At 57.5% G+C, this 24,549-nt stretch overlaps 2 protein-coding genes and 1 long non-coding RNA gene across 3 annotated transcripts in view; 1 reads left to right on the forward strand and 2 right to left on the reverse strand.

Moving 5' to 3' along the window:
• Window positions 1-24,549, reverse strand: part of LOC135405761 (class I histocompatibility antigen, F10 alpha chain-like) — a 152,203-nt gene that overhangs the window by 61,761 nt on the left and 65,893 nt on the right. The gene's annotated exons all lie outside the window — the stretch shown is intronic.
• On the reverse strand, window positions 1,425-16,526 carry LOC135405963 (zinc finger protein OZF-like). Its single transcript, XM_064640476.1, is given in 6 exon segments — window positions 1,425-1,739; window positions 1,742-1,933; window positions 1,936-2,609; window positions 13,251-13,254; window positions 15,749-16,330; window positions 16,448-16,526. Coding segments are annotated over 6 exon segments (1,656 nt in total). The 3' UTR covers window positions 1,425-1,614.
• Window positions 17,923-18,751, forward strand: LOC135405101 (uncharacterized). Its single transcript, XR_010425737.1, has 2 exons — window positions 17,923-18,151; window positions 18,503-18,751. It is a non-coding gene; the product is annotated as an uncharacterized LOC135405101 (long non-coding RNA).

Below are 24,549 nucleotides of genomic sequence, written 5' to 3' on the forward strand. Positions count from 1 at the left end.
GTTGGGAGCTTGTTAGCAGGCCCAAATTTCTTAGTGAACTCTTTTGGGCCTGGCCTCCTGTTTCACCAGGGACACAGCCCGGGCCCGGGTGTTCCCATTCCACGGGTTTGCATTCCTGTTCCAGGTGTTCCCATACCATTCTAGTTGTTCCCATCCCATTCCAGGTGTCCCCATTCCAATTCCAGGAGTTCCCATCCCATTCTAGTTGTTCCCATCCCATTCCAGGTGTCCCCATTCCCATTCCAGGAGTTCCCATTCCCATTCCAGGAATTCCCATTCCCATTCCACGGGTTTGCATTCCTGTTCCACGTGTTCCAATTCCCATTCCACATGTTCCAATTCTCTTTCCAGGTGTTCCATCCCATTTTAGGTGTCCCCATTCCCATTCCTATTGTCCCTCCTCCCATTCCTGGTGTTCCCATCCCACTTCTGTTTTCCCCATTCCCAGTTCTTGGTGTCTCCATTCCCATTCTTATTGTCTCCATTCCCATTCCTATTGTCCCCATTCCCATTCCAGGTGTTCCCATCCCACCTCTGTTTTCCCTATTCCCATTCCAGGTGTCCCCATTCAAATCCCAGATGTTCCCATTCCCATTCCTGGTGTCCCCAACCTGCTCCCAATGTTCCCGTTTCTAATGTTCCCATTCCCATTCCAGGTGTCCCCATTCCCATTCCAGGTGTTCCCATTCCAGGTGTCTCCATTTCAATTCCAGGTGTTCCCATTCCAGGTGTCTCCATTCCAATTCCAGGTGTTCCAATTCCAGGTGTCTCCATTTCAATTCCAGGTGTTCCCATTTCCATTCCTGGTGTCCCCATTCCCATTCCAGGTGTCTCCATTCCCATTCCAGGTGTTCCCATTCCAGGTGTCTCCATTTCAATTCCAGGTGTTCCCATTTCCATTCCTGGTGTCCCCATTCCCATTCCAGGTGTTCCTATTCCTGGTGTCTCCATTCCAATTCCAGGTGTTCCCATTTCCATTCCTGGTGTCCCCATTCCCATTCCAGGTGTTCCCATTCCAGGTGTCTCCATTCCAATTCCAGGTGTTCCCATTTCCATTCCTGGTGTCCCCATTCCCATTCCAGGTGTCTCCATTCCCATTCCAGGTGTTCCCATTTCCATTCCTGGTGTCCCCATTCCCATTCCAAGTGTTCCCATTTCCATTCCTGGTGTCCCCGTTTCCATTCCAGGTGTTCCCATTCCAGGAATTCCCATTCCCATTCCAGGTGTTCCCTCCCCATTCCACGTGTCCCCACTCCCATTCCTGCTGCCCCCCATTCCCATTCCTAGTGTCCCCAGTCTGCTCCCAATGTCCCCATTCCCATTCCAGGTCTTCCCATTTCCATTCCTGGTGTTCCAATCCCATTGCTATTGGCCCCATCCTATTCTTTATGTCCCCATTCCCATTCCAGGCATTCTCATTCCCATTCCAGGTGTTCCATCCCATTCCAGGTGTCACCGCTGACATTTCCCCTGCTGGTTTACCATTAAACCAGCACACCAGGTCTGTGCCCAACGGGGGTCCCTGTGGATCATCCAACGCGGGTCCTCCCATGGCTGATGGAGTTGGAGCAGCGGCCGAAGCTCTTCCCGCAGTCGGGGCACTCGGGGCTTCTCTTACCGGTGGGTCCGTTGGTGGGAGGTCAAGGAAGAGCTCTGCCTGAAGCTCTTCCCACAATCCCAACAGTTGTAGGGCCTCTCCCTGATGTGGATGCGATGGTGGGTGTAGAGGGTGGAGCTGTCCCACATTCCCTACATGTGTAGGGCTGTTCCCTAGTGTGGATGTGCTGCTGGCTGAGCAGCTTGGTGCTTGTGCTGAAGCTCTTTCCACATTGCAAGCACTTGTAGGGCCATTCCCTGGTGTGGATGCAACGGTGTTTGCAAAGGCTGGAGCTGTCCCTGAAGCTCTTCCCACACTCCGCACACGTGTAGGGCCTTCCCCACTGTGGATCATCTGGTGTCGGAGCAGGTCAGAGATCTGAGTGAAGCTCTTCCCACATTCCTCACATGTGTAGGGTCGTTCCCCACTGTGGATCATCTGGTGTCGGAGCAGGTGGGAGATCTGCCTGAAACTCTTCCCACACTCCCCACACGTGTAGGGCTGTTCCCCACTGTGGATGCGACGGTGGTTGCGGAGGGTGGAGCTGTCACTGAAGCTCTTCCCACACTCCCCACACATGTAGGGCCGTTCCCCACTGTGGATGCGTCGATGACTGTGGAGGGTGGAGCTCTTCCTGAAGCTCTTCCCACACTCCGCACACGTGTAGGGCTGTTCCCCACTGTGGATGCGACGGTGGTTGCGGAGGGTGGAGCGGTCACTGAAGCTCTTCCCACACTCCCCACACGTGTAGGGCCGTTCCCCGGTGTGGATGCGACGGTGGGTGCGGAGGGTGGAGCTGTCACTGAAGCTCTTCCCACACTCCTCACACGTGTAGGGCCGTTCCCCACTGTGGATCATCTGGTGTTGGAGCAGGTTGGAGCTCTGAGTGAAACTCCTCCCACACTCCCCACACGTGTAGGGCCGTTCCCCAGTGTGGATGTGCTGGTGCCTCTGGAGGTTGGTTCTCTTATTGAAGCTCTTCCCACAATCCAAACACCTGAAGGGCTTTTCCCTGCTGGGAGGCTGCTCAGGGACCACCAGCTCGCAGCTCCGCCTCAAGCTCCGGCCGCCTTCCCGGCACACGCTGGCTCTTTCCTCCTCACAGCCCCCTGGGCTGGCTTTGCAGCCCCTCCGGCGGGGGCATCTCCGGCCCTTTTCCTCCCTGCTGCCTTCCTGCGCCGGGGAGCCCTTCAAAACGGCCTCTCCCACCAGGCTCTGCCGCCGGGATTTGTCCTCCGCGCTCTCCGGCCTCACCTCGGGGCCTGGGGCAGGAAGCAACAAGGACACGCAGGGGATTTACCTCCGGCCCAGAGGGAAGCCCAAGGACATCCCCCCAACTCCGGCCCCGGCAGGACGGCCACAAAAGACCGACCCAAAGGGGCACTGACTTCCTCCTCACCTGCCTGGGGGGCCCGTGGCATCTTCCTCTTCCTCGCAACCTCCTCCTCCATCCGCCCAAGCTTTGGGAAGCAGAAATCCTGATGGGGGGGGAAAAACAAGGTGTGAGCGCGTTGCCTTGGGGGTTCCTCCTGCCCAAGTCCAGCTCTAGGACTCACCGGGCAACTTGTGCCCATAAAAACCCCCAAAACAACAACATTCAGCCCAAAATCCCCTCCCAGGAGTTCCCCCTCTCTGCTCTCTGGGGTTAGGGGGGTCCCCCCTGTCTGGCCTGATGGCACTTCTGCCTGCACTGGGGGTCCCCCTTCTCCCGGCTGCCGGGGGTCCCGCGGCTCCGGGGGGTTCCCACTCTCTGGGGTCCCCTTTAGTGTTGCCAGGGGGGTCCCAGGGCTCACTTCTCCCCACTCTGCCTCCCGGGGCCGGCCGGCCCTCCTCTCTCGCCTCCCACCCTCGCAAACCTCTTGGCGCTCTCGGCTCCCACCCCGCCTCAAGGCCCCCCCTCCTCTCCACACTCCAAGGCCTTCGCCCTCTCCGGGACCCCCGCTTAAGGGGCCCGGCGCTCCCTCTCTGCCCCCCCCCCCCTCCAGCATTCTGGGGGTCCCCCAGCTCCGGGATCGCCCCTCTCCACTCTCCTCACTCCGCGGCTACCAGGGTTCCCCCCCGGCTCTCACGGGGGGCCCCCAAACCGCTCTCGCCCCCCCCGCCATTGCCGAGCGACCACCAGGACCTTTGGGCTGCTCTTCTTTGTGCTCCCGCTCGGCTCCTCCCTCGGCTGGGCCGCCGCTTTTGGCGGGTTTCCTCCTCCGGGATCCGCCCCCTGCAGCCCTTCCACCCCTGGCCCAGCCTCCTTGACCCCTTGGACCCCCCTTGAGCCCCCCTTGGGCCTTCCTTGGTCTCCTTTGCCCAATAAGTCTGATTATACAGACAAGCAATTGGTTTTAATCCACAAAACCCAAATGTAGAACCCAGCACCCTGGGCCATGAACAAAGTGCTGTTCCTTGGGCCCCCCCCGAGTCCAAACTAAAGGGAGAGGGGAAAAAAACCTGCTGGTGGGAGAGCTGTTGCAGTCTGGTCAAAAGTGGGGATTGCAGTCCAGTTGAGGGTGGTGGTCTCAGGCTGGTTGAGAGCGGTGAGCTGCAGTCCTCCTCTGGATCCCACAAGTGGTAAAAAGGTTCCGAAAATCCAGGTTTATATATTCTCCAGTTCAGGCAGGAATACCCAGTCCTCCCCTCAGAGCAGGCAATTCCATAAAAGGATGCTTAGTTCTTCCCTCAGAGTGGGCAATTCCATAAAAGGCTATGAGGATGCTCAGTCCAAAAAAGGATATGAGGGTGCTCAGGACATCCCCCCCACCTGGCAGGCCTCTCCTGACAACAGTTCCTGGGAAAATGGCATGGAAGGCCATAGAATCCAGTTTTGGGCTACACCCATCCAGTGAGGAATCGGTCCCAGCTGTTCTAACTAGGACACTGTGTCCGTCATCGCTGCCATCATCATCATCATCGGCCTCGTGGGAGTCGGTGTCTGGAAGCTCCGATCCGGTAACTCCCGGGATGGGGGTAGGGAAGGGGCACGGTTCTGCTCGGCAGCATTCCAGGGATCCTGTGCCTCGGGTGCTGATCCCGCTTTCTTTCTATAGGGAAGAGGGAGGGGAATGGATACGACCCCGCGCCCACCAGTGAGTCCCAGCAGCGTGTGTGGATCCAGATCCTCTGGGCAGGGATCCCAGGATGGATGCCGGGATTCCAGAGGGGAATGGGGGCCTAATGGCTGGAGCGGGATTGGAAGGGGATTCCAGCTCAGGGCAGGATTCCAGAGTGGGATCAGGTGGAATTGTGGACTGGGATCAGGGCTGGATTCTGGGGTGGGATTGGCGTGGGATGGATGGAGTGGGATTGTGGTGGGATGGACGGAGCAGGATCAGGTGGGATTCCGGAGCAGTTCCTACTCTCCCTGGGCTCCACAGCCGGCTCCATCCCCTGGGATGGGAACAGGGACATGGTGACTCCTTTCCCCACTCTCATCCCAGCAGGAATCACAGCCTGAGCAATCCCGGAGCTGGATCTGCCCCTTCCCTCTCCCTGCAGAAAGGCAGGAGCTGCTGGCAGAGCTCATCCCGCTGCTCCCACCCACCCCGGCCCCCCTGCGGCTCTTCCCGATGGATCAACTTCCTGCTTTTTCCCGTGTGAAACCCAGGACCACAATTATTCCTGAGGCTTTAATTTGGGTGTGAAAATCTCCTGCTTTGGGCAATAAATCCTGGCTCCCTCCTCCGGCATCCGGCAGTTCCTCTGTGGGAACCAGGAATAGGAATGGGGACAGGGGGGACTGGGATGGGGACATTGGGGACAGGGATGGGGACACTGGAGGAATGGGAATGGGAATGGGAACTCCAGGAACGGGAATGGGGACAGCAGGAATGGGAATGGGAACTCCAGGAACGGGAATGGGGACATTGGGAGCAGGTTGGATTCACCAGGAATGGGAATTGGGACACCGGGAATGGGAATGGGGACATGGGAGACCAGGATAGGGATAGTGGGGACAGGAACGGGGACACTGGGAGCAGGTTGGCACAGCAGGAAGTGGGAATGGAGACAGGGATGGGAACCCCAGGAATGGGAATGGGGACAGGGATGGGAACGTGTCTCTGCAGGAGTTGGTTCAACACAAAGGTCGGTCCCTGGCTCGAGGCCACGGGAAACCCCTTCTTTGGGAATGTCTGGGAACCAGGTGTCAGAGGTTTGAAAAGAGGTGTTGGAATTGTTTCCCAGTGTCCCCCCCATTCCCATCCGTGTCTCCCGGGATGGGGTGGGTTGGAGCGGAGCCGCAGGCGCTGGGCAGGGGCAGTGGGGGGAGGGCGGCTCTCGGGGACACCGCAGTGGCCGCGGGGAGGGCGGGGGGTCCTTTGTTCGGGGGCTTTTGGGGTTTGTCCGGGACCGGACAGAGCGGGAGCTGATTTTGGCCACCTTGGTCTCTTTTCCTGAGAGGAAGTTTTTTCCCCATGGGACACCTCGTGGAGAACGACCGAGAGAGAGAGAGAGAGAGAGAGAGAGAGAGAGCCCGACCCATCTGGGAGCGAGGTGTTCTGCTTTGGGGACTGCCCCTGGGAAAAGGGACTCCTTCACTGCTGGCTGCGAGCACACGGGGCTGCGAGAGCTTTGAACTGCCGGGACAGTTTCTCCCCCCCACCTGGGGATTTGGGACTTTGTTTTGTTTCTTCTGAAAGTTTTTGGTTGCACCATTTGTTGTTTATTCAGATTTTGTTAATAAAAAGCTGCTTCTTTTCCACACTTCCACCTGAAGTCTCTTAATTTCTAAGTTGTAATCTTGTTGAACTAAGACCCAGTACAACCAGAAATGCCGGAAAAAAGGGGGATTGGGCATCCTCAGCCCCCCATCTCCCTCTTGTTTGGGGCAACTCTGAACTCCGGGACAACTTGATCCTCTGTTTGAGATTCCCTGATCTGTGGGAGCCCTGGGTGGCCGGTTTTGGGTTGACCTGAGCTTTGGGAGCCCTGGCTGGGCATTTTTGGGTTCATCTGAGCTCCCCCCTCCCCTGCAGCCCACGGACCCCCCCGAACCCCTCAGCCCCGGGGCTGCCGCGGGGGCCCCCAACGACCCTCAGCCAATCCCAAAGCGCCCACGCCGCCCGCGCCCAATCCCAGCGCGCCGCGCTGATGACTCATCAGTCGCCGGGAAGACGCCTCGAAAAAAGGGTCCCAACTGAGCCCTCAACCAAGCCCAGCGCGCCCCAAACCCCCCAAAACGGCGCCGCCCGGCTGGTTTTGGGCTGTCAGCAGCTGTCCGGCGCTGGGCATGGAGCGTGTGCGGGGAGCTGGGGCCGTGCTGGCGGTGCTGGTGGTGCTGGGAGCCCCCCCGGCTGCGGGCGAGGAGCTGTCGGGTGAGCGGGGGGGGCGGGCAGGGGGGTGGGGTGTGAAAGAGTGGGAAAGAGGGGAGAAAAGAGGGGTTGGAAGCCCCAAAAGTGAGTGGGAGGGGGGTCAGAAGGCCCAGAGTGAGTGGGAGGGTGGTGGGAGCCCGAAAGTGAGGGGCGGGGGGTTCTGGGGATTGTGGGGACGTTGGAAAGGGGTGGGAGAGGGGGGCAAGGGGGTGTGGGAGAGCAGGCAGAGGGGTGCCCTGGGGGTCCCTGGGTGTCCCTTGATCCCTGGAGTGGTTCCCTGGGGCTCTGGGGGGATCAGATCGGCAGTGGGGGGTCCCCAATCCCCCTGTCCATCCCCGGGGCCATAATTACAGGACGCCTGTAAAATCTGGGCTTTGGGAAAGGTTGGAGTAGGTTGCGAAAGGTGTTCAAAGGGTGGTTTTGCCTGAGGTGTTAAACATGAGAGTGGGTCTGTCTTCCCAATTCCCAAGAGAAGAGATCTCAGAAAGCTCCCCTGCAGGTTGTGTTTTAGGGAACTGGAGAAGAGACCGAGGGTAAGGGGTTTCTTTCCTGGAGCGCAGGGCTGTCCTTGGTTTGCAGGAGTCCTGCGCTGAAATTGCCAGTCTGACTGCCCAAACTGAACACAGCTGAAGATTCCTGCCAGACAAAAAGTGCCAGGACAGAAAACTCTTTCTGCCCATGGAGTGCCCAGGGTGGCCCCCAACTGCATGTGAAACCCAAAGGTTCCAGGCTTTTTTTCCTGGGGGAAAGGCCGTGACATCCCAAAGAGTCCCGTGGCAGAGGGGTGGGGCTGCACTGTGGGGGTGTGAGGTGTTGGTTCTTTGGTTTCCAGGGGCTATTCCAGAATGGAGACGACAGCCCGTGACATCACAAGAGGGCCCATGGCACAAAGGTGGGGCTTCACTTTGGGGTTGTAGGGCTGTAATGGTTTGAGAGGCCCAAAATCCAATTCTTGAGTTCAAGCCCCCCTCCCACATCTCAGCCCAGTGTGAGATGGGTTTTCCAGACAACACATGAGACTCAAAATGGGGGGAAAGGATTATATTACATTGACTGTATAGATAAATATTATAATACATTAGAGACACAATCTCAACTATCTCTACCATGATAAAGGAGTATTTCCAATGGATCAAATCTCTTCTTCCTCCAAAGAAAAGTCCGGAAGGGAAGAAGGAAGAGATCCTTTCCACTCTCAGAGCAGCAGTGTCTCTAGGGCAGCAGGCTCTCTTCTTCCATGCAGCAGCTGGAACTGGATCTCTGCCAGTACACACAAGGGGGGTCTCCAAGCCCCTCTCGGCCCTTCGACTCCAAGCGAGGGTCTTTCTCTTCTGTGGGCTGCGTAGCAGGGACAAGGCTCGCCTCACCATGTCATATCATGGGGTGTAAGACATCCCATGAAGGTCCCTTCCTCAGGGGATTCACCCCTGAGTCAGAACGTCTCGGGCAGCTTTCAGCTGAAAACCTTTGCCTCAAGAGTTCTATCAGAGCTCCTGTGCTCTGTCTCAGGCTGCCAGCCTGGCAGCAGCAATGTGGGGGCCAAGGTCACCCCTCCGCATTCCTTCTGGCTGTCCCGGTCCAGCTTCGGGATGCCTTGAGCTTCTCAGCTCCTCTCTTTTCAATGTTGTAGCACTCCAAGACTCTTCTCAAGAGTCCATCTCCTCCTCCTTCCTAGGAGGTCGCAGAGGGGTTTGGGAAGTTTGTTTTAGTTCTTACCCAAACTTTCTCTCTCTTCAGACAACTCTGTGTCTCTCTGATTAGCTGCGTGCTTGGTTTGCTGCTTCTTCAGTTCTTATCTTCTTCTGGCTCTCTGCCACCGTTTCTCCGGTCAGTACTGCTCTGCCGCTGCTTCTGCTGCTCACGGTGGAGGGAAAAAACCTCCCAGCTCTCAGCTACAGATACTTAGCGCAGTCTAACACTGTTCCAAGTCCCCGTAGCCCCCCAGCCAGGGGTTGGGTGGGGGCCATAGCCCCCAACAGGGCTATTGCCCCTTCACCTTGTGGCCTCAGAATATGGCTACTTCAACAACAACAACTACAGTTAACCTTCTTTTCTGGTCTGGGTGATATGTTTATATTTTGCAGAAGTGCTCATTGGTTTAATCCTAAGGGTCACCACCCCCTGGGGGTTACCATTTTTTAACTTTAGAGGGAAAACTGTTTCTTCCCCCCCCACAAGGGCATTGGTTCTTTGGTTGTCAGGGCCCATTCCAGAATGGAGAGGACAGGCTGTGACACCACAAAGGAGCCCTTGACATATGGATGGGGTTGAACTGTCACATGGTGGGGGCTTGGCTCTTTGGTTTCCAGAGGCTATTCCAGAATGGAGAGGATAGGCCAGAATGGATAGGACAACAAAAGGGCCCAAAGCACATGGGTTGGTCTGCACTATGGTGTGGGGTGTTGGTTCTTTGGTTGCCAGGGCCTATTCTGGAATGGAGAGGACAGGCTGTGACAAGAAGTGCCTGTCAGAACTGCAAAGACGGACGCACAAGTATCTTATGTGGGCATATTCTCTGCTCTGCCCTGCACACCCTAGTGCTGGGGTCAAAACTCAGCCTCTCTGTTTCCCTCTCCTGAGGGACTTGTTCTTAGACATCCCTTTCTCCACCCGGCAATTCCCAAGCCTGGGCCCGGCTCTGATCCCCTCTCTGCCTCAGAGCCCTCAACTTCTCTTGCAGAGAGCTGGGCCTGTCAACCCACCTGCCAAAAGCACGGCCCTTGGGCTGCCTCGGAGGTTCCTGCAGTCGCCCCAGGCCCTGCCCAAGGCCCTCCCATCAGGGGCTGGGCCCTGGGGGCCGGGGGAGAACCCACCCGCGGCTTGGTCGTTCTTGCCCAGCCCTGCTCTGGCCCAGCCTCCTCCCCCTGCACACTCCCCACTGCCACAGCCTGCGCTGGGGCAGCAGTTCCTTCCTGGGCCCTTTCCAGCTGCCCCATGGGGACACTTCCATTTTCTGGGCCAGGCCCCAGAGGCAATCCCAGCCAGTCCTACCCCTCGTCCCCAGCCCGGCTCACTGACTCCTGGTGGCCCCTGGAAGCCAAGAGCCAAAGGCCGACCCCCCCAGAGTGCAGCCCCACCCATCTGCACTGGGGCCCCAGGGCTTCCCTTTCCCAAGCAGCCCCTGCAAAGCCTTGTCCGAGAGAAAACTGGGTGACCCGAGTCCTGGATGCTTTTAGGAAAGAGGTCTAAACATTTCTTGGCTAATTGAGGGGGATGACTTTTATTCTTGACATTTCCAGTTCTCCATTTGGGGGCAGGATGTCCTCTGGGCAATGTTTTGTTCCCTTTGCAGTGAGTGCAGCCTCAGAGGGCTGAGCCCTCTCTGGCTGGGCTTGGCCTCTCCTGCAGAGACTCAGGCCTGGCTGGGCTGCCCCAGGCAGACGCTGCAGGAAGAAGAGCTCAGGCCGCCTGGCTCTGGTGTCCCTGGGGCTCAGCCTGTGCCCCATTGCTGTGCAGGGGCTGAGCCCCACCTCTGCCTCGGGGCCTTGGCCAAAGGGCTGGCAAGGAAGAGGCCCAGGAGCCTTGGGGCCTGCCCAGCTTTCCTCCTCCCTGGGGGCTCTCAGTCCTCCCCTGACACCGTGTGGGCCCAAGGCCTTGCTGGCTTCGGGCTCACGGCCCGCCGGCACCATCCCAGCGGCCTGACCCCCCTCCTTCCCCTCTCTCCAGCCTCTCCTGCCTTTTCTGGCAAGGGGCCATCCAAGGAAAACCCCGGTTCTCAGCAATGGCACCTGTGGCACGGCTGCAAGGCTCGAGTGGGCCAGGCAAGAGCAGGAGCACCGAGAGCCTGAGGAGCCAGGAGATGCCCTGGCTGGGCATCGTGCTGCTGCGGGACGAGCTGACACCTCTGCACAGTCTCTGCCCGTCCCTGCCAGCCGACTTCTGCCCAGGCTCTGGGCACGGGGACGCAGCCCTGACAGTTTTCAGCCACCGCGCTGTTCCACAGAGGCTGTGATGTCACAAGGCCCTTGCCTGGCAGCCAGGAGATGGGCAAGGCAAGGCAAGGACAGAGCCTCTGAGCCACCAGCACGCTGTCCCCAAAGGCTGGGCTGGTACAGAAGCCCAGAGTCCCTGAGGTTGGCAGAGACTTGTGAGATCAACTGGTGTCCAGCCTACACCCCATCCCCAGCACGTCAAGCAGAGCACGGCACTCAGTGCCATGGCCAGTCTTTGCTTAAACACCTCCAGGGACGGTGACTCCACCACCTCCCTGGGCAGCCCATTTCAATCCCTGTTTCTCTCCAAAAAGTCCTGCTCCTGTCCCTGACAAACAGCCCCTGACAGGCAGGTCCTCGTGTCCTCTTGTCCTGTCGCCTGTTGCCTTGGAGAAGGGGCTGACCCCCACCTGGCTCCAGCCTCCTGTCAGGAAGTTGTGGACAGGGAGAAGGTCAGCCCTGAGCCTCCTCTTCTCCAGCTTGGAGAACCCCAGCTCCCTCAGCTGCTCCTCACAGGACATGCACTGCAGACCCTTGCCCAGCTCCATTGCCCTGCTCTCCACCCACTCCAGCCCCTCAAGGTTCTCCCTGAATTGAGGGGCCCAGAGCTGGACACAGCACTCCAGGGGTGGCCTCACCAGTGCCCAGTCCAGCAGAAGCATCACTGCCCTGCTCCTGCTGCCACACTCTTTCTGATCCAGGCCAGCCTGCCCTTGGCCTTCTTGCCCACCCGGGCACCCGCTGGCTCAGGTTCAGCCTCTGTCCACCAGCACCCCCAGGGCCTCTCCCAAGGGGACCCTTTGCAGCTCCTCTGCCCCCGGCCTGGAGCTGCAGGGGGTTCTTGTGGCCAAAGGCCCCGAAAGCACCAAAGGCACTCTTGAACCTCATGCCCACAGTCTCTGCCCAGAGGTCCAGCCTGGCCAGGACCCTCTGCACAGCCTTCCTACCCTCCAGCACATCCACACTGCAAGCCAGCTTGGGGTCCTCTGCCAGTTTGCTCCTGGAAGACTCAATGCCCTCCTGCACATCCCCACGAAAAATAGGCAACAGGACTGGGCCTGTTACCCAACAAGTTCTAGTGCTTGACAAAGGAGCCCACCCAGCAGTGGGGAGAAACTGCTGGCAGGAGATTGAATGGGGGCAATAGACAATGGATGATGGACAAGTTCTGGGCCATGGCCATTTGTTAGAAAAACAAAGTAAAAGCTTAAGGCCTGCCATATTTCAGTGGTCAGAGACCTGGCAGAGAAATCTCTTTTTGAGACCTGGACACCAAGAAGGCAGAATTTCCAAACCACAAAGACCCTTAGAGAAACCAGAGACAAAGAAAAAACTAACACAGTTCCTGAGGCTCTCCCTATCTAGGGAAAAGACAAGAAAAGGACAAAAATTGTGGACTAAGCATCATGCAAAGTGAGAAATCAAGAGCCAATAGAAGAGAGAATAAGAATTCCTGCAGAGAACTGGTAAGCCAATGGACAGGAATTCCTTTGTCTGCTAAAATGTAAAAAGAGTTAAAAGTTTTGAGAACTGATGTCCAGGTGTTAGAGGGTGGTTTTGCCTGAGGTGTCAAACATGGGAGTGGGTCTGTCTTCCCAATACCCAAGAGAAGAGATCCCAGAAAGCTCCCCTGCAGGTTGTGTTTTAAGGAACAGGAGAAGAGACCGAGGGTAAGGGGTTTCCTTCCTGGAGGGAAGGGCTGTCGTTCACTTGCAGGAGCCCTGCACTGAAATTGCCAGTCTGACTGCCCAAATTGAACACAGCTGAAGATTCCTGCCAGACAAAAGGCGGCAGGACAGAAAGCTCTTTCTGCCCATGGAGTGCCCAAGGTGGCCCCCCAACTGCATGTGAAACCCGAAGGTTCCAGGCTTTCTTTCCTGGGGGAAAGGCCGTGACATCCCAAAGAGTCCTGTGGCAGACAGGTGGGGCTGCACTGTGGGGGTGTGAGGTGTTGGTTCTTTGGTTTCCAGGGGCTATTCCAGAATGGAGAGGACAGGCTGTGACATCACAAAGGGGCCCTTGGCACACGGATGGGGTTGAACTGTCACATGGTGGGGGCTTGGTTCTTTGGTTTCCAGAGGCTATTCCAGAATAGAGATGATAGGCCAGAATGGATAGGACAACAAAAGGGCCCAAAGCACATGGGTTGGTCTGCACTATGGTGTGGGGTGTTGGTTCTCTGGTTGCCAGGGCCTATTCTGGAATGGAGAGGACAGGCTGTGACAAGAAGTGCCTGTCAGAACTGCAAAGACGGACGCACAAGAATCTTGTGTGGGCATATTCTCTGCTCTGCCCTGCACATTTCTGTGCTGGGGTCAAAACTCAGCCTCTCTGTTTCCCTCTCCTGAGGGACTTGTTCTTAGACATCCCTTTCCCCTACACTCCTTTCAAAAGCCCTCCTGGTAATTCCCAAGCCTGTACCCGGCTCTTATCCCCTCTCTGTCCTCTTCCCACTCCCCTGGTCAATCCCAACATCCCAGGACAGGGATCCCAGTTGCCTGGCTGCACTCCCACCTAGTTCCATATGCTGGGCCATGATATCCCAGCACTGGAGCAGCCAGGTCAGCAGGGGCTCTCCCAGCTGGAGGCTGAAATCTTTTCACATCTCTCACACTCATCTGGGGATGGGGATCGGGTGATTATCTCTGGCCCTGCCTCTTGCTCCTGTTCTGAGGGCTCTGCTTCCCCTTCATCCCTCACTAACTGAGCTGATTTGGTCTTGGATTTCTTCTGTAGAGCGGTAGCTGCTACCGACACAGGTTGTTCCTCTGCAGTTTGAGTGGCCACGGTACCTCTTGGTCTCCTTTCCTCCTCCTGCCCTGAGGGCACTGGGTCTTAGTTTAACAAGATTACAACTTAGAAATTAAGAGACTTCAGGTGGAAATGTGAAAAAGAAGAAACCTTTTATTAACAAAATCTGAATAAACAACAAATGGTGCAACCAAAAACTTTCAGAAGAAACAAAACAAAGTCCCAAATCCCCAGGTGGGGGGGAGAAACTGTCCCGGCAGTTCAAAGCTCTCTCACCCCCGTGTGCTTGCAGCCAGCAGTGAAGGAGTCCCTTTTCCCAGGGGCAGTCCCCAAAGCAGAACACCTCGCTCCCAGATGGGTCGGGCTCTCTCTCTCTCTCTCGGTCTTTCTCCACGAGGTGTCCCGTGGGGAAAAAACTTCCTCTCAGGGAAAGAGAACAAGGTGGCCAAAATCAGCTCCCGCTCTGTCCGGTCCCGGACAAACCCCAAAAGCCCCCGAACAAAGGACCCCCTGCCCTCCCCGCGGCCACCGCGGTGTCCCCGAGAGCCGCCCTCCCCCCACTGCCCCTGCCCAGCGCCTGCGGCTCCGCTCCAACCCACCCCATCCCGGGAGACACAGATGGGAATGGGGGGGACACTGGGAAACAATTCCAACACCTCTTTTCAAACCTTTGACACCTGGTTCCCAGACATTCCCAAAGAAGGGGCATCCCGTGGCCTCGAGCCAGGGACCGACCTTTGTATTGAACCAACTCCTGGGGAGACACGTTCCCATCCCTGTCCCCATTCCCATTCCTTGGGTTCCCATCCCTGTCCCCATTCCCATCCCTCTCCCCATTCCCATTCCTGGGGTTCCCATCCCTGTCCCCATTCCCACTTCCTGCTGTGCCAACCTGCTCCCATTATCCCCGTTCCTGTCCCCACTATCCCTATCCTGGTCTCCCATGTCCCCATTCCCATTCCCTGTGTTCCCATTCCCATTCCTGGTGTCCCCATTCCAATTCCTGGTGTCCTCAATCTGCTCCCAATGTTCCCATTCCCATTCCGGGTGTTCCCATCCCAGTTCCTGGTGTCTCCATTCCAATTCCAGGTGTCCCCATTCCCATTCCTGGGCTCCCTAACCTGCTCCCAGTGTCTCCATCCCTCTCCCCGGTGTCCCCATTCCCAATCCCGGTGTCCCCATTCCAATTCCTGGTGTCCTCAATCTGCTCCCAATGTTCCCATTCCCATTCCGGGTGTTCCCATCCCAGTTCCTGGTGTCTCCATTCCAATTCCAGGTGTCCCCATTCCCATTCCTGGGCTCCCTAACCTGCTCCCAGTGTCTCCATCCCTCTCCCCGGTGTCCCCATTCCCAATCCCGGTGTCCCCATTCCCAGTTCCTGATGTCTCCATTCCCATTCCTGTTGTTCCCAGTCTGCTCCCAATGTTCCCATTCCCATTCCAGGTGTTCCCATTCCCATTCCCCCTGTCCCCATTCCCATTTCTGGTTCCCAGGGAGGAACTGCCAGATGCCGGAGCAGAAGCCAGAATTTATTGCCCAAAGCAGGAGATTTTCACACCAAAATTAACCCGCGGTGATGTCACCACTGTCCCTGTGATGTCACAGCTGTCCCCGTAATGTCACCGCTGTCCCTGTGATGTCACCGATGTCCCTGTGATGTCATCGATGTCCCCGTGATGTCACCACTGTCATTTCCCCTCCTGGTTTACTTTAAAACCAGCACACCAGGTCTGTGCCCAACGGGGGTCCCTGTGGATCATCCAACGCGGGTCCTCCCATGGCTGATGGAGTTGGAGCAGCGGCCGAAGCTCTTCCCGCAGTCGAGGCACTCGGGGCTTCTCTTACCGGTGGGTCCGTTGGTGGGAGGTCAAGGAAGAGCTCTGCCTGAAGCTCTTCCCACACTCCCCACAGTGGAAGGGCCTCTCCCTGATGTGGAGGCGACGGTGGGTGGAGAGGGTGGAGCTGTCCCACATTCCCTACACGTGTAGGGCTGTTCCCCAGTGTGGATGTGCTGGTGGCTGAGCAGCTTGGTTCTTGTGCTGAAGCTCTTCCCACATTCCAAGGACATGTAAGGCCATTCCCTGGAGTGGATGCAACGGTGTTTGCAAAGGCTGGAGCTGTCCCTGAAGCTCTTCCCATACTCCCCACATGTGTAGGGCCTTCCCCACTGTGGATCATCTGGTGGCTGAGGAGGTGGGAGCTCCGTTTGAAGCTCTTCCCACACTCCCCACACGTGTAGGGTCGTTCCCCAGTGTGGATCATTTGGTGGCTGAGGAGGTGGGAGCTCCGTTTGAAGCTCTTCCCACACTCCCCACAGGTGTAGGGCCGTTCCACACTGTGGATGCGACGGTGGGTGCGGAGGGTAGAGCTATGCCTGAAGCTTTTCCCACACTCCCCACATTTGTAGGGCCGTTCCCCACTGTGGATGTTCTGGTGGCTGAGGAGATGGGTGCTCCTGCTGAAGCTCTTCCCACATTCCAAACATCTGAAGGGCTTTTTCCTGCTGGGAGGCTGCTCAGGGACCACCAGCTCGCAGCTCCGCCTCAAGCTCCGGCCGCCTTCCCGGCCCACGCTGGCTCTTTCCTCCTCACAGCCCCCTGGGCTGGCTTTGGAGCCCCTCCTGTGGGGGCATCTCCGGCCCTTTTCCTCCCCGCTGCCTTCCTGCGCCGGGGAGCCCTTCAAAACGGCCTCTCCCACCAGGCTCTGCCACCGGGATTTGTCCTCCGCGCTCTCCGGCCTCACCTCGGGGCCTGGGGTAGGAAGCAACAAGGACACGCAGGGGATTTGTCTCCGACCCAAAGGAAAGCCCAAGGACATCCCCCCAACTCCAGCCCCGGCAGGACGGCCACAAAATACAAAAGACTGACCCAAAGGGGCACTGACTTCCTCCTCTCCTGCTTGGGGGACCCGCGGCATCTTCCTCTTCCTCGCAGCCTCCTCCTCCATCCGCCCAACCTTTGGGAAGCAGAAATCCTGATGGGGGGGAAACAAGGTGTGAGCGCATTGCCTTGGGCGTTCCTCCTGCCCAAGTCCAGCTCTAGGACTCACCGGGCAACTTGTGCCCATAAAAACCCACAAAACAACAACATTCAGCCCAAAATCCCCACCCAGAATTCCCCATCTCTCCTCTCTGGGATTAGGGGGGTCCCCCCTGTCTGGCCTGATGGCACTTCTGCCTGCATTGGGGTTCCCCCTTCTCCGGGCTGCCGGGGGTCCCGCGGCTCCGGGGGATTCCCACTCACCGGGGTCCCCTTTTGTGTTGCCAGGGGGGTCCCAGGGCTCACTTCTCCCCACTCTGCCTCCCGGGGCCGGCCGGCCCTCCTCTCTCGCCTCCCACCCTCGCAAACCTCTTGGCGCTCTTGGCTCCCACCCCGCCTCAAGGCCCCCCCTCCTCTCCACACTCCAAGGCCTTCCCCCTCTCCGGGACCCCCGCTTAAGGGGCCCGGCGCTCCCTCTCTGCTCCCCCCCCTCCAGCATTCCGGGGGTCCCCCAGCTCCGGGATCGCCCCTCTCCGCTCTTCCCACTCCGCGGCTACCGGGGTTCCCCCCCGGCTCTCACGGAGGGCCCCCAAACCGCTCTCGCCCCCCCCGCCCTTGCCGAGCGACCGCCAGGACCTTTTGGCTGCTCTTCTTTGTGCTCCCGCTCGACTCCTCCCTCGGCTGGGCCGCCGCTTTTGGCGGGTTTCCTCCTCCGGGATCCGCCCCTTGCAGCCCTTCCCCCCCTGGCCCAGCCCTCCTGCCCTCCATGGACCCCCTTGGGCCCCCCTCTGACCCCACTTGCCCAATAAGTCTGATTATACAGACAAGCAATTGGTTTTAATCCACAAAACCCAAATGTAGAACCCAGCACCTTGGGCCATGAACAAAGTGCTGTTCCTTGCCCCCCCCCCCCCGAGTCCAAAGTAAAGGGAGAGGGAAAAACCTGCTGATGGCAGAGCTGTTGCAGTCTGGTCAAAAGTGGGGATTGCAGTCCAGTTGAGGGGGGTGGTCTCAGGCTGGTTGAGAGCGGTGAGCTGCAGTCCTCCTCTGGATCCCACGAGTGGGAAAAAGGTTCCGAAACTCCAGGTTTATATATTCTCCAGTTCAGGCAGGAATGCCCAGTCCTCCCCTCAGAGTGGGGAATTCCAAATAAGGCTATGAGGATGCTCAGTCCATAAAAGGCTATGAGGATGCTCAGTCCATAAAAGGCTATGAGGGTGCTCAGTCCATAAAAGGGTAGGAGGGTGCTCAGGACATCCCCCCCACATCTCAGGCCTCTCCTGACAACAGTTCCTGGGAAAATGGCATGGAAGGCCAGAGAATCCACAGTTTTGGGCTACACCCATCCAGTGATGAATCGGTCCCAGCTGTTCTAACTAGGACACTGTGTCCCTCATCGCTGCCATCATCATCATCATCGGCCTCGTGGGAGTCGGTGTCTGGAAGCTCCGATCCGGTAACTCCCGGGATGGGGGTCGGGAAGGGGCACGGATCCGCCCGGCAGCATTCCGGGGATCCTGTGCCACGGGTGCTGATCCCGCTTTCTTTCCATAGGGAAGAGGGAGGGGAATGGATACGACCCCGCGCCCACCAGTGAGTCCCAGCAGCGTGTGTGGATCCAGATCCTCTGGGCAGGGATCCCAGGATGGATGCCGGGATTCCAGAGGGGAATGGGGGCCTAATGGCTGGAGCGGGATTGGAAGGGGATTCCAGTTCAGGGCAGGATTCCAGAGTGGGCTCAGGTGGAATTGTGGACTGGGATCAGGGCTGGATTCTGGAGTGGGATTGGGGTGGGATGGATGGAGTGGGATTGGGGTGGGATGGATGGAGCAGGATCAGGTGGGATTCCAGAGCAGTTCCTACTCTCCCTGGGCTCCACAGCCGGCTCCATCCCCTGGGATGAAAACAGGGACATGGTGACTCCTTTCCCCGCTCTCATCCCAGCAGGAATCACAGCCTGAGCGATCCTGGAGCTGGATCCGCCCCTTCCCTCTCCCTGCGGAAAGGCAGGAGCTGCTGGCAGAGCTCATCCTGCTGCTCCCACCCACCCCGGCCCCCCTGCGGCTCTTCCCGATGGATCAACTTCCTGCTTTTTCCTGTGTGAAACCCAGGACCACAATTATTCCTGAAGCTTTAATTTGGGTGTGAAAATCTCCTGCTTTGGGCAATAAATCCTGGCTCCCTCCTCCGGCATCTGGCAGTTCCTCTCTGGGAACCAGGACTGGGAATGGGGACAGGGGGGCTTGGATGGGGACACTGGGAGCAGGTTGGGGACAGCAGGAATGGGAATGGGAACTCCAGGAATGGGAATGGGGACATTGGGAGCAGGCTGGAGTCACCAGGAATGGGAATGGGGACACCATGAGACAATGGGGAAAGGGATGGGGACACCAGGAGCAGGATGGGAAGACCAGGGGAAGGTTGGGGACACTGGAGCAGGCTGGGGACATCAGGAATGGGATGGAGACGCCAGGAATAGCAATGGAGACATTGGGAGCAGGTTGGGGACAGCAGGAACTGGGAATGGGGACACCAGGAATTGGAACGGGGACATTGGCAGCAGGTTGGAGACACCAGGGAGTGGGAATGGGGACATCAGGAATGGGATGGTCACACTGGGAATGAGAGCACCAGGAATGGAGTGGGAACATCAGGGACAAGGATGGGGACACTGGGAACTGATGAAGAGGAGCAGAGACCCCAGACTCACCTAAACCCCTCTGAGCATTGAGGGCCAAGAGAAGCTCTGCCTGAGCTCTGCCCATTATTAATACGTATAGACAGATGTAATCGCATGAATATGATTTATCACATTTAATCACATATGAAACTTGTATAAAACCTCTGATTTTGTGTGAACCCTTTGAGCAAGTTCTCTGTGGTGCAAACCACGCTCGCTCCCGACGTTGGCAATAAATCCCTTTGCTGTTCAAAAGATCCAAAACTCTCTGAGCAGTTCTTCGGACCGGCTTTTTCAGCATCACAGAGGCAAAGGCACAAACTTAGGGATGCCCTCAGAGTTCCACATTCTCACCAAAGCTCCCCTCTCAGCTTCCTTTACACTGACCTCTTCCTGCAAGGACCTCCTTCCCATTCTGCTGATGCTTCTCAGGTTGTGTACCACCAGAAAAAAACCAAATGCCAAGGGATGTGCTTAGATTCACCAAGGATACAGCCCACCAGAATTAACATCTGATTCAGACTGGCAGGAAAATGCTCACCTGGCTCCTCTGCCCCCCAGTGCCCAAAGCCCACCCCACCGCTTGCATCCCACCTGGAAAGAACAAAAAGACACTCACAGAACGACCTTTGAAGAGAAGTGCCTGTCAGAACTGCAAGGAGGGATGCACAACAATCTCACGTGGGGGATATTCTCTGCTCTGCCCTGCAGACCCTTGTGCTGGGGTCAAAACTCAGCCTCTCTGCTTCTCTCTCCTGAGGGACTTGTTCTTAGACATCCCTTTCCCCTCCCGGCAATTCCCAAGCCTGGACCCGGCTCTTATCCCCTCTCTGCCTCAGAGCCCTCAACTTCTCTTGCAGAGAGCTGGCCCACAGCCTGCGCTGGGGCAGCATTTCCTTCCTGGGCCCATTCCAGCTGCCGTCATGGGGACACTTCCATTTTCCGGGCCAGGCCCCAGAGGCAATCCCAGCCAGTCCTGCCCCTCGTCCCCAGCCCGGCTCACTGACTCCTGGTGGCCCCTGGAAGCCAAGAGCCAAAGGCCGACCCCCCCAGAGTGCAGCCCCACCCATCTGCACTGGGGCCCCAGGGCTTCCCTTTCCCAAGCAGCCCCTGCAAACCCTTGTCCGAGAGAAAACTGGGTGACCCGAGTCCTGGATGCTTTTAGGAAAGAGGTCTGAACATTTCTTGACTAATTGAGGGGGGTGACTTTTTTATTCTTGACCTTTCCAGTTCTCCATTTGGGGGCAGGATGTCCTCTGGGCCAATGTTTTGTTCCCTTCGCAGTGAGTGCAGCCTCAGAGGGCTGAGCCCTCTCTGGCTGGGCTTGGCCTCTCCTGCAGAGACTCAGGCCTGGCTGGGCTGCCCCAGGCAGACGCTGCAGGAAGAAGAGCTCAGGCCACCTGGCTCTGGTGTCCCTGGGGCTCAGCCTGTGCCCCATTGCTGTGCAGGGGCTGAGCCCCACCTCTGCCTCGGGGCCTTGGCCAAAGGGCTGGCAAGGAAGAGGCCCAGCAGCCTTGGGGCCTGCCCAGCTTTCCTCCTCCCTGGGGGCTCTCAGTCCTCCCCTGACACCGTGTGGCCCCAAGGCCTTGCTGGCTTCGGGCTCACGGCCCGTCGGCCCCATCCCAGCGGCCTGACCCCCCTCCTTCCCCTCTCTCCAGCCTCTCCTGCCTTTTCTGGCAAGGGGCCATCCAAGGAAAACCCCGGTTCTCAGCAATGGCACCTGTGGCACGGCTGCAAGGCTCGAGTGGGCCAGGCAAGAGCAGGAGCACCGAGAGCCTGAGGAGCCAGGAGATGCCCTGGCTGGGCATCGTGCTGCTGCGGGACGAGCTGACACCTCTGCACAGTCTCTGCCCGTCCCTGCCAGCCGACTTCTGCCCAGGCTCTGGGCACGGGGACGCAGCACTGACAGTTTTCAGCCACCGCGCTGTTCCACAGAGGCTGTGATGTCACAAGGCCCTTGCCTGGCAGCCAGGAGATGGGCAAGGCAAGGCAAGGACAGAGCCTCGGAGACACCAGCACGCTGTCCCCAAAGGCTGGGCTGGCACAGAAGCCCAGAGTCCCTGAGGTTGGCAGAGACTTGGGAGATCAACCGGCATCCAGCCTACGCCCCATCCCCAGCACGTCAAGCAGACCACGGCACTCAGTGCCATGGCCAGTCTTTGCTTAAACACCTCCAGGGACGGTAACTCCACCACCTCCCTGGGCAGCCCATTTCAATACCTAATCCCTGTTTCTCTCCAAAAAGTCCTGCTCCTGTCCCTGACAAACAGCCCCGGACAGGCAGGTCCTCGTGTCCTCTTGTCCTATCGCCTGTTGCCTCGGAGAAGGGGCTGAGCCCCACCTGGCTCCAGCCTCCTGTCAGGAAGTTGTGGACAGGGAGAAGGTCTCCAGGTTGGAGAACCCCAGCTCCCTCAGCTGCTCCTCACAGGACATGCACTGCAGACCCTTGCCCAGCTCCATTGCCCTGCTCTCCACCCACTCCAGCCCCTCAAGGTTCTCCCTGAATTGAGGGGCCCAGAGCTGGACACAGCACTCCAGGGGTGGCCTCACCAGTGCCCAGTCCAGCAGAAGCATCACTGCCCTGCTCCTGCTGCCACACTCTTTCTGATCCAGGCCAGCCTGCCCTTGGCCTTCTTGCCCACCCGGGCACCCGCTGGCTCAGGTTCAGCCTCTGTCCACCAGCACCCCCAGGGCCTCTCCCACAGGGACCCTTTGCAGCTCCTCTGCCCCCGGCCTGGAGCTGCAGGGGGTTCTTGTGGCCAGAGGCCCCAAAGGCACCAAAGGCACTCTTGAACCTCATGCCCATGGGCTCGGCCCAGAGGTCCAGCCTGGCCAGGTCCCTCTGCACAGCCTTCCTGCCCTCCAGCACATCCACACTGCAAGCCAGCTTGGGGTCCTCTGCCAATTTGCTCATGGAAGACTCAATGCCCTCCTGCACATCCCCACGAAAAATAGGCAACAGGACTGGGCCTGTTACCCAACAAGTTCTAGTGCTTGACAAAGGAGCCCACCCAGCAGTGGGGAGAAACTGCTGGCAGGAGATTGAATGGGGGCAATAGACAATGGATGATGGACAAGTTCTGGGCCATGGCCGTTTGTTAGAAAAACAAAGTAAAAGTTGAAGGCCTGCCATATTTCAGTGGTCAGAGACCTGGCAGAGAAATCTATTTTTGAGACCTGGACACCAAGAAGGCAGAATTTCTAAACCACAAAGACCCTTAGAGAAACCAGAGATGAAGACAAAACTAACACAGTTCCTGAGGCTCTTCCTATCTAGGGAAAAGACAAGAAAAGGACAAAACCTGTGGACTAAGTATCATGCAAAGTGAGAAATCAAGAGCCAATAGAAGAGAGAAGAAGAATTCCTGCAGAGAACTGGTAAACCAAGGGACAAGAATTCTTTTGTCTGCTAAAATGTAGAAATTGTTAAGAGTTTTGAGAACTGATGTACATGTGTCAGAGAGCAATTCCTGTGTCCCTTCAGTGCTGAATGAAGTAGGGTCACCTCTGGAACCCAACCAACTGCTCAGAGATTTTATTCCCCGGCTTTCACTGACGGTTTCTGGGGATCCAGATGAGACAAAGCAGCGCCGACAGGGCAGAGCAGAGGAATCGTTGGCCCTGCAGCGTGTACCAAAGGAGTTTTGGGGAGATCTTCCAATTCCCTGCTCTGGAGAGTTCACCACGCCTTCTTTTCTGGTAAAAAGAACAGGCCATGAATTTTGGGGACTTGATTTTAAGGCCTTTTGCCTGCACATAAGGCACAGCAATGGGAAGGACGCAGCGTGAGGCTGAGAGGTTTCTGTCATGGTTTGTGGGTTTGGGTGAGATTGGGCCATAATTACAGGACGCCTGTAAAATCTGGGCTTTGGGAAAGGTAGTGGAGGGTTGGGAAAGGTGTTCAAAGGGTGGGTTTGCCTGAGGTGTTAAACATGGGAGTGGGTCTGTCTTTCCAATTCTCAAGAGAAGAGATCCCAGAAAGCTCCCCTGCATGTTGTGTTTTAAGGAACAGGAGAAGAGACCGAGGGTAAGGGGTTTCTTTCCTGGAGGGAAGGGCTGTCGTTCACTTGCAGGAGCCCTGCGCTGAAATTGCCAGTCTGACTGCCCAAATTGAATAGGGACAAAGATTCCTGCCAGACAAAAGGTGGCAGGACAGAAAGCTCTTGTTGCCCATGGAGTTCCCAGGGTGGCCCCCAACTGCATCTGAAACCCAAAGGTTCCAGGCTTTCTTTCCTGGGGGAAAGGCCGTGACATCACCAAGAGTCCCGTGGCAGACAGGTGGGGCTGCACTGTGGGGGTGTGAGGTGTTGGTTCTTTGGTTTCCAGGGGCTATTCCAGAATGGAGAGGACAGGCTGTGACATCCCAAAGGGGCCCATGGCACAGGGGTTGGGCTGCACTAGGGGCTGTGAGACATCGGTGTTTTGGTTTCCAGCAGCCATTCTGGAATGGAGGGGATAGGCCGTGACATCACAAAGAGTCCCATGGCAGAAAGGTGGGGCTTCACTCTGGGATTGTAGGGCGTTGGTTCTTTGGTTGCCAGGGCCCATTCCGGAATGGAGAGGATAGGCCGGAATGGATAGGACAACAAAAGGGCCCAAAGCACATGGGTTGGTCTGCACTATGGTGTGGGGTGTTGGTTCTTTGGTTGCCAGGGCCTATTCTGGAATGGAGAGGACAGGCTGTGACAAGAAGTGCCTGTCAGAACTGCAAAGAGGGACGCACAAGAATCTTATGTGGGCATATTCTCTGCTCTGCCCTGCACACCTTTGTGCTGGGGTCAAAACTCAGCCTCTCTGCTTCCCTCTCCTAAGGGACTTGTTCTTAGACATCCCTTTCCCCTACGCACCTTTCAAAAGCCCTCCTGGCAATTCCCAAGCCTGTACCCAGCTCTCATCCCCTCTCTGTCCTCTTCCCACTCCCCTGGTCAATCTTAACATCCCAGGACAGGGATCCCAGTTGCTTGGCTGCACTCCCACCTAGTTCCATATGCTGGGCCATGATATCCCAGCACTGGAGCAGCCAGGTCAGCAGGGGCTCTCCCAGCTGGAGGCTGAAATCTTTTCACATCTCTCACATCTCATCTGGGGATGGGGATCGGGTGATTATCTCTGGCCCTGCCTCTTGCTCCTGTTCTGAGGGCTCTGCTTCCCCTTCATCCCTCACTAACTGAGCTGATTTGGTCTTGGATTTCTCCTGTAGAGGGACAACTGCTACTGGCACAGGTTGTTCCTCTGCAGTTTGAGTGGCCACAGTACCTCTTGGTCTCCTTTCCTCCTCCTCCCCCTGAGGGCACTGGGTCTTAGTTAAACA

The sequence above is a fragment of the Pseudopipra pipra genome, chromosome W, assembly GCF_036250125.1.
Source record: "Pseudopipra pipra isolate bDixPip1 chromosome W, bDixPip1.hap1, whole genome shotgun sequence".
Lineage (NCBI taxonomy): Eukaryota > Metazoa > Chordata > Aves > Passeriformes > Pipridae > Pseudopipra > Pseudopipra pipra.